Genomic DNA, 13,491 nt, shown 5'->3' with positions numbered 1-13,491 from the left:
ACCAGCAAACCTACCACTCAAAAGAAAATATTTATAGAAGTTCTTTAAGCAGCTGGCAATCCTCACCTTGCATACATTCTATCAATAAGCTATTCCATCAGACAAAAGAAAGTATGGGAAGAATTCTACAATCTACAACAATAATACTACATAGATTCTCTTTTCCTTCTAAAAAACAATTTCACCTTCTTGCTACCCAACGGCAGCTTTTTGGCGAGCAATCCAAGTAAATCTGATTCTCAACAAGCGCAACAACGCAGAGTTTTAGAAAATAATCTAAACTGAACCTAAAGCTTTCGTACAAGACAGATATACAGATAATACTATATACCTCATATCTTACAAACAATCAAGCATGAAAGTGCTCACTCGCACCACACATCACGTAGGAGTTTGTGCCTCACGCTTGATAATGAGTTTTGCATGGCCTTATCTCCTGATATTGCTGGGGAAACTGGAGGAGTTCGTTCAATTATGGAGGCAAGGGGATCATCCAGATCATCAAAGTCTTCATCGCTGGTATAGCCCTTCCTCTGCGCCATTGATGTCTTCCTCTGCAAATTTGAGGACTGGGCATCAAACTCTGCCACCTTTAAGGCCAAATTAGAAAGGTTGGGGTGGGAGTATGCGACCGGAGAAGCGGCAAATGGGAAATTGTTGTTTTGGTGTTCATTGTCTGATAGTCTTTCCTCTATTAGAGACTGATGGACAAGCGATGATTGCCACAACAGGGTCGTGTAAGATAAGGAGTAAACAATCAAAAGCTCAAAATATATTGAATAAACTAAATAAACAAAAGAATTTAAATTCAATTAAATTAAACAAAAAATAATATTAATTTAATATTTTATAGTAAATTAATATTAGTTATCAAGATTAACTTGAAAATGCACAACATTTAAAACTCTCATCTTTATCATCTTTGTCCCCTTTATGATCCAACCTAAAACCAACCCCATAAAAATGATAAAAAATAAATAAATAAGTTAAAATGTCGCTATGAGTGTTCATTGGTAAAGGCATTGATGAGATTATCATATTTGAAAGAGAAAAAAAAAATTGTCAAAATATCCATATTTAAATTAAATCTGCCCAATTCCCGGATTTAGTAAATCCAAGAATTTAAGTGAAACAGAGGAAACACAAGATTTAGAAAATTGCAGGATTTAAAATAACTTTTTCAGCCATTTTAAAAGATTAAGTTTAAATACTATATAAATCTTGCCACAAAATAGCCCCTTTACTGCCTATAATATTTTAAGCTCTGGCTTAAATTTGTATTATTTCCTTAATATATATAATCCAAAAAAAATTAAATTTTGAAATCCTCAAATGAGATGTTTCTCCTTATTTCAGGACCATAATTATAACAAATGAGGTGTCGATAATTTTCATTTCTGGACCATACCTCAGAGTTAAGCTCTTCAAGGACAATACCCGGCACAGGTTCTGGACAGAACTCATCAGGGGTGAAGTTGCACAATATCCGTGTTAATAAGGGCAAACCAATCGAGGGGCACACCTTAATATCATAGAAATATAAATATAAGCTCATGGAAATATTTCTAACTGAAAAATATAATGTTGATCAGACAATCACAGTATTAATCCAAAATTTCACCTCTTTCCTTATTTTCCTCTCAAGAAGCATATCTTTAGGAAGCATCAAAAGATCACTGAGCTGATTGAGGAGACCAAAGCATTTGGATTTAGTATCCTTTGTTGTTCTATCATCATCCTTGTTATCAATTCCTTCATCGTCAACAGAATTGTCCACATCCATGCCAAACCAATCAGTTAGCCATCTAGACCAACTGCCAATCTGTTGTTAAATGAACACCGTTCAAAAAATAGCAAACCTGAAATACCTATTCCTTGTCATAATGTTAAATGAAAATCCATACAAGAATCACATGATTAGTTTCTGTATCACAAAATGTAGGTATAATAAAAATAGATTACAACAACAACTTAAGCCTTTATCCCACTATATGGGCTGGCTGAATGAATCTTTTTTCTCTATTGTATCCTATTAAGAGTCAAATTCTCATTTAAATCTAAAAAAAAGAGTCATTTATAACATTATCTAATCAAATCTTTGTAAGTCTACCTCTCTTAAAATAGGCCAAATCTAATAATCTACTCTCCTAATCCTGTCATCAAAATGCCAACATTTTAAACCATCTAAGACGACTCTCTCTAATCTTAGCTGTCATTAGAGCTACTCTAACCTTATCACGTATATGCTCGTTTCACATTCTATCACTAAGAGCAAAGTCACTCATCCACTTGAGCATCCTCATCTTTGCAACACTTAACTTAATTGAATGCTTTTTTTAAAATGGCCAATAGTTTGTGCCATAAAGCATTGCAAGTCTCACCACCATTATATAGGATTTTCCCTAAAGTTTGAGAGGTACTTTTCTATCACACAACAAGCTCGATATATTCCTCCACTTCAATCATTCAACTTAAATTCTACTAATAATATCCCCATCTATTTCACCATCACTGTGGAAAAATAGACCCGAGATATCTAAAATGTGTACTTTTATCAATGACTTGATCGCCCAAAGTCACAATCCCCCCATTAAATCTATTACCTTCAACTCCTTATGTAATCTTATCAACAAGAATAATATCATTAGCAAAAAGGATACACTATGGTACATCCTCCTACAAATTTCTAGTAAGAACATCCATGACAAAAGCCAAAAGATATGGTCTTAAAGCTGATCCTTGATGTAATCCAATTGAAATAGAAAAAAATATGTGGTCCAACTTCCTTGTATTTGAACACAACAGCATCATCATACATATCCTTAATAACTTGAGTATAAGCATTAATAACACTTCTGTTCTAAAACACTCCATAGCACTTCTCATGGAACTTTATCATATGCTTTATCTATATCAATAAATATTATATGTAGATCCTCGTTATTCTCCCAATACTTCTTCAACAAACCTCTCAATAAATATATAGCTTCCATAGTAGACCTACCAAACATGAATCTAAATTGATTTTGAAAAACATTAGTATCACGTTGTAACCAATGCTTAATAACTCTCTCCCAAAGTTTTAAAAGTATGACACATTAACTCAATTTCTTTATAATTCGCACACTCTTGTGCTTCACTTTTATTCTTAAAAAAATGAATCATCATACTCCTTCACTCATCGGATATCTTTTGTCTTCAAAATAATATTGAAAAGTTTCGTAAACCAAAAAATTCCTTCATCTCCTAAAGTATTTCCACACCTCTATTGGAATATCATCAGGTCCAACTGCTTTTCCACACTTCATTTTCTTTAAAGCCTCTCTAATAGATATAATATAAATAGATTGAAGTAACAAAATATGTTCATGCATAGAAATCAATTGAGAGATTAAGAAAAAATGAAACGACTGGTTCTAGAAGTTTTGATTGAAGAGCACTCAACAGAGTAACATGCCAAAAAAGAGCAGCTAGAGAGCATAAGCAGGACATCAGTTTTCTATCCATCAATGAAAATTCTGGATTAGTACTTACCTATTTATGTCAATTTTAAGATCAAATGAAGAAAAAATAAATAAATAAGCAGTACACTATATGCTTCTTTCTGAATAAAGGTTTAAATCTAATTTATCATTATACTTGCCAATAAGAACATTAATATGGGATATACATTTTGTTCTATCCCTTTTCATTCCTCTCTATTTACACAGTAGTCTATCTACTCATCAACACATCTATCAACATTTTATACATGCACAAAAACAACTAAGTAAATGCTTTATAACCTGATGACCAAGAGTTGTACAATGACAATTGCTTTAATTTGAGTTATTCAGAGTTCATCCTTCCTCAAGAAAATTCATCCTAACATTCTCATTTTGCCACATTAAACTAACTGTATCTAAATGAGCAAGATGTCAAAAATGTTCCTTAGATCATTTACGAGGAGCTATTTTAGTCCTAGATAGTCTAATTTGTCCCATTTAGTTCATAGAATTCTCAAACTTAATCCAAATTTGATGGGGACATCAGATCAGCGTGGAAGGTTTATCAGAGACGTGGCCGCCGATCTACGATCATGATCGAGTCCTTGTATTTCTGAGTCATGATTGTATTTTATTTTATTTATGCATTTTCTTATTTTCTTAGGTGTCGTTATTATTTCCCTTTGTACCCCTTTCATGGGAGTGGTCGCATGTAAGCCCAAAGGGCAAGTTGGTCTTTTATTTTCTTGAGTCTTTGTACCCGGCTATTTATAGCGTCATTTCCTTTGTTTTGGGTTAATGGATGATTATTAAGATTTTTTCCTACACTTGTGTTTACAAATCCCTCCCTCATCCTTGGATGCCGCCGGCCATCATATGAGCAAAATCGGGATTTATTTCCTAATTACCTGTTAAGTACATTTAGAAATAATTCAACTTATTTCTGTTGCTCTTGGTCGAAATATCCAAAATCAAACATGCTTTATTTCTTTCCTATTCCACGTTTGGGTTTTGGAAAGAAATTCCCTGAGCCGATTTTTTTCTTCAAGTCCACCTCTTTAATATTTCCTATATTCTCATTATGATTTAGGAAACAAATTTCTGGATTTCTCCTCTCACCCGTAACAGCCAACCTTCCTATTGGGATCTCCTTAGAAATTCCTCCATAGTGCTTGATCTCCTCGTGAGAAGAGTTGGAAGCCAATACCTGCTGCTGGCTGAATTTTCCACGGACCCTCTTGGCTCTTCTCTACTAAATTTTCATAATCTACTGACAAGAATCTGAAACCAATTTCAGATTCCAGCATTTGGCCCTTTCCCTCCCACAAAACAAGAGAAGCTTCTTTCTTCACAAGACATCTGAGTACATCATCAAGGAGAAAGAGATTGAACATACTATTGAAGAGGACGTGGATGGCATCTTGTGCGTTCTAACGGAAGCCATCAACGAGCATGTTGAAAGCCTTGAGTGAAAGATCTCCACATCCCTTTGGCAAAGGTTTCTTTTCTCACTTGTGTCTTATTTGTTGGAGGTCTAAATTCTCGTTGGCTTGATTGTAATCGCAAAGACTCATCCAAGTGCTCTTGCTAAGCCTAGTAAATTCATAGGAATTGAGCGTTCTTTCTATGCATCCTAAATCTCGTTGTTAGATTAGGGATTAACTTGAAAACTACTATTCTATATTGCTTTTATTTTCTCAATTATTTTGATAGCTCAAACTTGAAGCATGTGATTTAGCCTACGCAATTGATCCACTCATTTGTTTTAATCGTCGTTTGAAAATTGCTTGTAATTTAGTTTCGAAATTGTTCTAATCTACTAGTTGTGCAATGCCCACATGAATCCATGAGCATGTCATCTAAGTAGTCCTGCATCAAAAATAATCCATTAACTGCTCAAATCTAATCTAAAATGATCCAACAAAAGAACTAATTAAATCATATTTGAGGAATCAATAAACTAAATTGAATAGATTTATAGTCTATTATAGTAGTCTAGGGCGTGACTAAAATGACATGGGACCATTTTAACTTTTTTTTTTTGTAACGAAATCCTACGCGGCCAAAAATATACTGGTTATTACCATCACATGATAACAAGAATGGAAACAAGAAAACAAGCACTAAATCTGTAAAAGAACAATTCGATTTACATAGTTAAGAGTTGTATACTGTAGAACTACAGTAAATGAAATAAATGTATCAGAGAATATTAAAAGCTTAATTGAAGTAGAATTTACAGAATTTTTAAGCTGAGCGCCAGATCCAAAGCTCAAATCTCCAGCAGGAACCGGAAGAACTTTTTGATCAACAATAGGGTCAGACACTGGATCTGTCGGAATCTCATTTGCTGATTCCCGCAAAATGGCATTAAACATGGCTACATCTAATCTATTGATACACTGTTCCATTACCTGTGAAAAATAAAAGGTAATGGTTAGTCTAACCAAATAAAACAGCTTGCTTGAAGCTCAAGTGTTCACTCTAGTGGCTATGATAGGGAAGCAGCGAGAATCGCATGCGAAGAGTTAATCACACAAATAAATGGTATCATCAAATAATTCCAAGGAAAAAAGGTATCATCTGTGCACCCTCATATCACCTAGATTGGGTTAAAGTCAAGTTAGCTGGCTCACTAGACCATGTTTAAGGTTAGTTGGTCGAATCAGAATGATCAATCTCTTGATGTTGCCAGGATTATACCAAACTCACCTCTGAATTCAAGTTGATCAGAACATCCAATTCCAGTGTATTCAACCTAATGACCGACCAGGCCTAGTCATCCAACAAGCATTCAAGTATTTCTTGAAAGCAACTCAACCCAACTCACCAAGGCAATTTGACCAAACAATTAATTTACTCGCCAACATTAAACAAATTTAAGTGAATTTGGTAAGCAACATCCCATTGATTTAGCCTCCATTGAGTAATTAACATTCTTTATGTATTTTTGGCTGCAAGACTCGAATATTTTACTTCAATAATTTTTTTAAGCCTTTAGGCTTTGCTTGGGACAATTTTCTTGTTGCTTTCTACAGGAACCTTTTAGTATAAAAAGTTTTAAAAGAAATGAGAAAATAGTGATTAAAAGCTACCCCAAATGAAACTTTAATGTACTTATGACTTATGTAATTCAAAAGTAGCATTTCTTGTAGCATTGTGTCTTGACCCGATCTTATAAAAATAATGGAAGGGTGAGCATGACACATTAAATCACCTTGGCTCAAGTATCTTACTTTCTAGAATCTAGTGAAATCCATTAGCTTTCACTCTAGCTTATCATTCTCTCTCACCAACCTTTCTCTTGCTTATTTAACCATTATTGTTTATAAGGTTCCTATATTATCAACATATAGATTTGAATCCAAAATCATTAGTTTAACAAACCATGGAAAAATTGGAATCAAAAGAGATCTGAGAATAAGTTAGAGAAAATTCTTAAATGCCATTTTTTGATGAAATAATAGAAGAAATTTGATAGATATTCAAAGTGCAAGAACACTAATAAAATAAATCATGCATTTGTATTGATATATCATTAAAAAATTTCACATATAGTTTTCATTTTACTTTATATCAAAAGATAAACATATCTTAATTAATGAAATAAGGATAAATTTTCATGCTAATTTATAGCAAATAATGATAAAAAATAAATCCAGTTAAAAATATTAAAATATAATTAAGTGGATCAGCTTTTAAACACAACCGAACTTAAAAAGTTAAATATAACTAACTTTTTATTTTGTATAAACAAATTATATCATTAAACAACTCCAGTAAAACAACTAGAACTATTTTTACGTGCCAATATAAAATAAAAATTGAAAATGGAAATGCACCAGTCTTAACAACACAGGCGAGCAACCACACTCATGCCTCCCAGCTCGAACAGGGCAAAGCCTAGAGAATGCATCGTGAAAGGCACTCTTCCATAAATCAACAGAAAAATTTCCTTGCTGAGGATCGCCCAAAGCAGGCCCTAACAGTTTGCCTACTCCTTTTATTTGGTAAAAATCCTCAACTGGAGGCTGCATGTGTGGAGTCAAGGCCTGAAAAAAGAGTGGAAGTAGACTAGAGTACATGATGAAGTATAGGACCAATTAGATTATTATTAATCATGAGTAACTGAGAGACAAAATCATCACAAATATCAAACCTAATGATCAATATTTCACATGTTAAATTGCTATGCGTTAATTAGAACAAAAACCATCAAAGGAAAAGCATACAATGTTTAAGTCTTATACCTGCCACCAAACTGATTCAACAGCCCTGGAGAATATCCAAGACTCAATCTTTTGAAGTGCAGCTATAAATGTGCTCGTCTCCTGCCAATCGTCTAGTTTGGGCACAAGACAAAGCATCTTTCCTTGCTTACCCCCAGAGATGTTTTTCCATTTCAGAGATTGTAGTTTACTGGCCGATTTGTTTGAACTATTTGAATCTGAAGATCTCATAATCATACTTGATGGAGATAAATGACCAAAAGTTTGAGTAATAATCCCCCTTAGGAAAACAATGTTTGATAACCAAAAAGTCAACCTGCAAAATGAAAGGAAGGTTGTACACGGCCTTTGAAATCAATGCAGAAATGCATACAGATTTGCAGTTACACAGCATCAGTACCTAGGCACATCATTTCCGCAGGATCGGGCAATCAAAACAAGCCCTGAAGCTATGTTCTTAGCAATACTTGCCCTCTTGTCCTGGCTCAAATGCTTGCAGGCATGAATGTATAGCCTAGTAAGACGTCGCCCAGGTGTATGGATCTTATGTGCTGAGCTTCCATGTTCTGGTACCACCGAGTAAAGAGAAATCTCAAGTGCAGCAACTTCCATGAGCTCCTCTTCAAGCTTCTCAATTTTGAGTTCCATATCTTCAATCTTTTGATAAGCACACACCTTGTCATCATCAAGGTTGTTCTCTTCCGTATCAGCAACGGAGTCATCAGTTCCACCGCTTTGATCACAAACAGGAGCATCATCTACATCTATCTCCTTGACCTCTTCAATAGTCTTATCATCAATTTCCTCTGATACTTCAGATGAAGGTCTTGAAGGAAATGTGGCATCCTCTGGTTTTTTATTGTCAAGGCTTTTGTGGGTGGAAGCAACCTTAGTGGGCTTTTGAGATCTCTTGGATCCATTATTTGATGTCCTAAACTGCAGCTTCTTCTGTTCTTGACGATTACTGCTAACTTTAGTTGGGCGAAGATAGCTTTCACCCGATTCTTTCTTTGAAAGTTTTTTGGGAACTCTGGAGTTCCTTTTTACCTTGCCATCTTCATTACTATGTGATGAAAGAGAATCTTTTGCTGGCTCATAATCCGAGTCTACTTCATTTCCGTGTTTATCTTCTATTTCGATGTCTGTATAATGGTCATCTCTTTCCATCCCATTCTCTTTTGATCCCGTATCACAAGCACTTGCTTTGACTTCTAACTTGTGCATATCATCTCCATGATTTATAGCCATAATTTCAAACTCTTCCAATGACTCGGTGATAACCTGATGAACACACGAGAGCAATCCAGCAATATTACATATAACATCAATCAGACAACACATAAAGGTACAAGACAAGATGAAAGATCTTTCATGTAAATCACAGTCTACTGCCCTCTTACAAACTAAAAACAAGAATTTTCTAAAAAATAACAGTTAAATAAGCAGAAAGACTCCTTTAAAAAGCATGCAAGTCGCATAGAAACTGCTTCCAGACATTTCAAGCAACAACTCTGCATTTAAGCCAATCTTAAGGGTTCTACAATAATTCAGCGGGAGTCCCACAACCACATATAGTACAAAGATATCAGTTTAACGTGCAAAGAGACTGTTAACCACATACATGCAAATAAAACAATAACAACAATTACATCAAGCCTTTATCTCACAACCTGGGATCGGCTACATGAATCATTTTTTCTCTATTTATTCCTATTAAAAGTTAAATTCTCATTTAAATCTAATAAAAAAAATGCCATTTATAAGTCTTTCCAACCAATTCTTTTTAAGACAACATTTACTTTTCTTAACATAAGCTACATCTAATACATCTACTCTTCTAACCGGGTCATCAGAAAGGCGACATTTTATGTGACTAAGCCATCTAAGGAAGCTCTCTAACCTTATCTATCATTCGAGCTACTCAAACTTTGATGGACCGGTTCACTTATGGGAGGCGGGCGGACCGGCTGGACAAAAAGGGGCCCACCCACTTAAGTGGGGGTAATTTGGGGATGTGAGGGACTTTTGGATTGTATGAAGGGGGCCATTAGGGTTTAGTTGGAGGCATTATGAAAAGTGTATTCTCTTTCTAGTTTTCTTCTTCTAGTTTCCTTCTTGTTCTTTTCTAGGGTTTTCTTGTGGGAGATCTTGTCCTTCTCGAAGTGGACAAACATATCTTGTTTTCTCTTGGATGTCTAATGCAAATGTTCTTGTTTTTCATCTCAACAATCTTGTGATTATTTCTCCTTGGTTTTGGTGGAGAACTTCCTCTCTTTTGGGGGAAATTAGGGCAAAACCGAAATTGTGAAACCCTAGGGCGTATCAATTTGGTATCAGAGCTCTCGATCCTAGACGGCATGGCATCAAAGAAGGTAGAAGTTTTGGAGGGGGAAATGGGCCAATTGAAAGAGGAAGTGGGTGAGAAACTTTCTTCGTTGGAGGGAAAATTCTCAACCCTAGAGGAGAGATTTGGGGGAATGGAAGAGATGATCCGGAAATTGTTAGAAGCCCAAGTTGTTCCATCAAATCCTAAGGAAAAAGGGAAATCTCCGGTGACAAACCCTAACCCTAACCCTAACCCTAATTTCCCAATTAGGGAAGAAGGAGTAAATCAGAGTGAAAATGGCATGCAAGGGCAATGGCCAAGGGAAGGGGGAGAAGGGTCTGGAGTGGGCGGCCTTTGGGGAATGACCGGTGGTCAAGGGGGCCGGCCACACATGGGCTCGGTGGGCCTCCACAGCACACGTGAAGGGTGGCCGAATCAGATGGGGGGATTTCCGGAAGGGAACCGTGCCACGTGGGAGCAGGGAGGAAGAAGGGATGACTACGGCATGGGTTATGGTGAGCCAAGAGAACCACCATGGCGGGGGATCCAAAATCCTTACCCGGGGGAGAGGAGGGGAAGACCACCGGGGGAGGGATTCACTCAGGGGACATGGGGAGATGGAAGACCCTTCAACCGAGCCGACAACCGCATGAGAAAATTAAAGCTTCCTATTTTTGAAGGAGAGGATGCTTATGGGTGGATCTACAGGGTGGAGCGCTACTTTGCAGTGAATGGCGTCACAGAAGAGGAAAAGTTGATGGCGGTTCCGATATGTTTGGAGGGAAAATCATTGGCCTGGTTTCAATGGCTTGAAGGGAGACAACATGTTAGGAGTTGGGAGGAGTTCAAAGACCTCCTACTTCATAGATTCCGGGTGTCTAGCGAGGGTACATACTATGAGCAGTTTCTGGCTCTAGTGCAGGAGGGCACAGTGGCAGAGTACAGGGAGCACTTTGAGCTACTCTCAGGCCGATTAAGAGGGATTCCAGATGACCTTTTGGAGGGGAATTTCATGAAGGGGTTGAAGCCCCACATCAGAGCAGCCATCAGAGTAGTTGATCCACATGGGTTAGTGAAGATAATGGAGACTGCACAGCTGGTAGAGGACAAGCTGAAGGTGGAGCCACCGAGGAGATCAGGGGTATCTTACCCCACTTACCGACCACCACTCATGACAGGAGGCCCAAAGGCGGCTACCATCCTTCCTCCTAGGGAGGTAGCCAAGGAGAAAACCACTATGGCAGTGAACCAAGGGGGGTTCAAAAGATTGACTGATTCAGAGCTGAAGGAAAAAAGGGCCAAGGGCCTTTGCTACCGATGTGATGAGAAGTTTACACCAGGACATAGGTGTAAGGAGAAGACACTACATGTGATCATAGTGGGGGATTCAGAGGAGGAGGAAGGAGACACAGGGGCAAATGAGGAGGATGGAGAGGAGGAAGAGCACCATCATTTGGCTATGGTGGAGGTCTCACTCAACTCCATAGCCGGACTGACATCGCATTCCACCATGAAGCTGGAAGGGGAGATTGCAGGGTACAAGGTGATGGTTTTGATTGATAGTGGGGCCACCCACAACTTCATAGCTTGCAGATTGGTGGAGAGGGTGGGACTACCGGTGACCCAAGGGAGAGGGGTAGGAGTTATTTTGGGCACGGGGAAGAAGGAGCGCTGTAGCGGGCAGTGTAAGGGAGTGACCCTCACATTGCAAGGGGAGGAGACAGTGCAAGACTTTCTATTGTTGGACTTGGGAAGCACTGACGTGATACTCGGGATGCAGTGGCTCCAGTCCTTGGGTGAGATGAAGGTGAATTGGAAGAAGTTATACATGGAGTATGGAAAGGGGAGCAGGAAAGTGACACTACAGGGAGACCCCAGTTTATGCAGAGCCAGAGTGGCCTTGAAGTCCATCTTCAAGACTTTGAGAGATGAGGGAGAGGGCTATTTGATAGAACTACAGCAAGTGGGCAGGGAGGAAGAAAGAGAGCCAGAAGTCATACCTGAGGTGATCCAGGACCTTCTACAGCAGCACTCCTCCGTGTTTCAGATGCCCCAGGGGTTACCACCTGTCAGATCCAGGGAGCATGCTATTGTGTTGAAGACCGGGGTAGCACCCGTCAGCGTGAGACCCTACAGATATCCTCATGCTCAGAAGGAGGAGATTGAGAGGTTGGTAGCAGAGATGTTGGAGGCTCAGGTGATCCAGCCTAGTGTGAGCCCATTTTCCAGTCCTGCACTCTTAGTGAAGAAGAAAGACGGTAGTTGGCGATTCTGTGTAGACTACCGGGCCCTCAACAAGGAGACTGTGTTGGACAAGTTCCCTATTCCTGTGGTAGATGAACTTTTGGATGAACTTGGAGGAGCCACCATCTTCTCCAAGGTGGACTTGAAGTCTGGTTATCACCAGATTAGGATGAGGACTGAAGACATTCAGAAGACGGCCTTCCGAACACATGAGGGCCATTATGAGTTTCTGGTGATGCCGTTCGGGCTCACTAACGCTCCCTCCACTTTCCAAGCCCTGATGAATCAGGTCTTCCAGCCCTACTTGAGGAGGTTTGTTTTAGTCTTTTTTGATGATATATTGGTGTATAGCAAATCTCTGCAGGACCATATCACCCATCTTGGGGTGGTACTCACGACCTTATTGGAGCATCAGCTATATGCCAACCAGAAGAAGTGTTCTTTCGCTCAGAAGGAGGTGGAGTATCTGGGACACATCATTTCAGAGAGTGGGGTGGCAGCTGACACCACCAAGATAGAGGCCATGGTGAAGTGGCCTACACCAAAATCCCTTAAAGGACTAAGGGGATTTTTGGGACTTACGGGCTACTACAGGAGGTTCATCAAGGGCTATGGTTCCATAGCAGGTCCTTTGACTGATCAGTTAAAAAAGGACAATTTTCAACAATGGCCATCAGTTCCGCTCATAACTGATTTTAGCCTTGCTCTATTTGTAGATTCGGCTGAAGAAAGCAATGCGCTTGATTCTGCATGAGTACCGCTCCCAAACCATCCTCCTGAAGCTCAGCTCATCACAAACTGTTGGTTGAAATCTGGAAGTGCCAAACCGGGCACTAGCCATGGCTTTCTTCAGGCTTCATGGCCCTTCCGCTTTTCATCTCCCCCCCTCCCCACCTTCCCCACCCCCCCCACCTCCCCCCCCCCCCCTCCCCCCCATCATCTCCCCCCCCTCTCCCCCCCCCTCCCGCCCCCCCTTTCCTCCCCCCCCTTCCTCCCCCTCCCCCTGCCCTCCCCCCCCGCCCCTTCCCACCCCTCCCTCCCCCCACCCCCCTCCTCCCCTCCCCCTCCCCCCCTCCCCCACCCTCCCCCCCCCCCTCCCCCCCCCCCATCCCCCCTCTCCCCCCCCACCTCTCCTCCCTCTCTCGCCCCCCGCCCCCCCCCCCTCCCCCCACCCCCCCCCCGCCCCCTCCCCCGCCCCCCCCTCCAC

At 39.6% G+C, this 13,491-nt stretch overlaps 2 protein-coding genes across 5 annotated transcripts in view; one reads left to right on the top strand and one right to left on the bottom strand.

The window, feature by feature from the left end:
- Positions 1-36: 36 nt before the first annotated feature.
- The window catches only part of LOC110093063, a 24,659-nt gene continuing 11,204 nt past the window's right edge, over positions 37-13,491 (bottom strand). For 3 of the 4 annotated variants that reach the window (XM_020817828.2, XM_020817827.2, XM_020817829.2), the window contains exons 2-8: positions 8,115-8,995; positions 7,736-8,030; positions 7,328-7,537; positions 5,726-5,899; positions 1,622-1,822; positions 1,409-1,522; positions 37-701 (exon numbers count right to left, since the gene is read on the bottom strand). In XM_020817828.2, the coding sequence (XP_020673487.2) occupies positions 366-701; positions 1,409-1,522; positions 1,622-1,822; positions 5,726-5,899; positions 7,328-7,537; positions 7,736-8,030; positions 8,115-8,962 (2,178 nt within the window). In that variant the 5' untranslated portion in view covers positions 8,963-8,995 and the 3' untranslated portion in view covers positions 37-365. The remainder of the gene's footprint in view (positions 702-1,408; positions 1,523-1,621; positions 1,823-5,725; positions 5,900-7,327; positions 7,538-7,735; positions 8,031-8,114; positions 8,996-13,491) is intronic. The other variant, XM_028698102.1, reaches the window with a different exon arrangement.
- On the top strand, positions 10,072-13,038 carry LOC114580489. The gene has a single exon (XM_028698238.1). The coding sequence runs from the start codon at positions 10,072-10,074 to the stop codon at positions 13,036-13,038; it is 2,967 nt and encodes a 988-aa protein (XP_028554071.1).

The sequence above is a fragment of the Dendrobium catenatum genome, unplaced genomic scaffold (assembly GCF_001605985.2).
Source record: "Dendrobium catenatum unplaced genomic scaffold, ASM160598v2 fragScaff_scaffold_1056, whole genome shotgun sequence".
Taxonomy (NCBI): Eukaryota; Viridiplantae; Streptophyta; class Magnoliopsida; order Asparagales; family Orchidaceae; genus Dendrobium; species Dendrobium catenatum.
The sequence above is the reverse complement of the archived record's forward strand: the minus strand, read 5'-3'. Positions and strand labels throughout refer to the sequence as shown.

What these genes read in the sequence shown, in the direction of transcription:
- LOC114580489 (XM_028698238.1), top strand. Translation starts at nt 10,072, where the DNA reads ATGGCATCAAAGAAGGTAGAAGTTTTGGAGGGGGAAATGGGCCAATTG.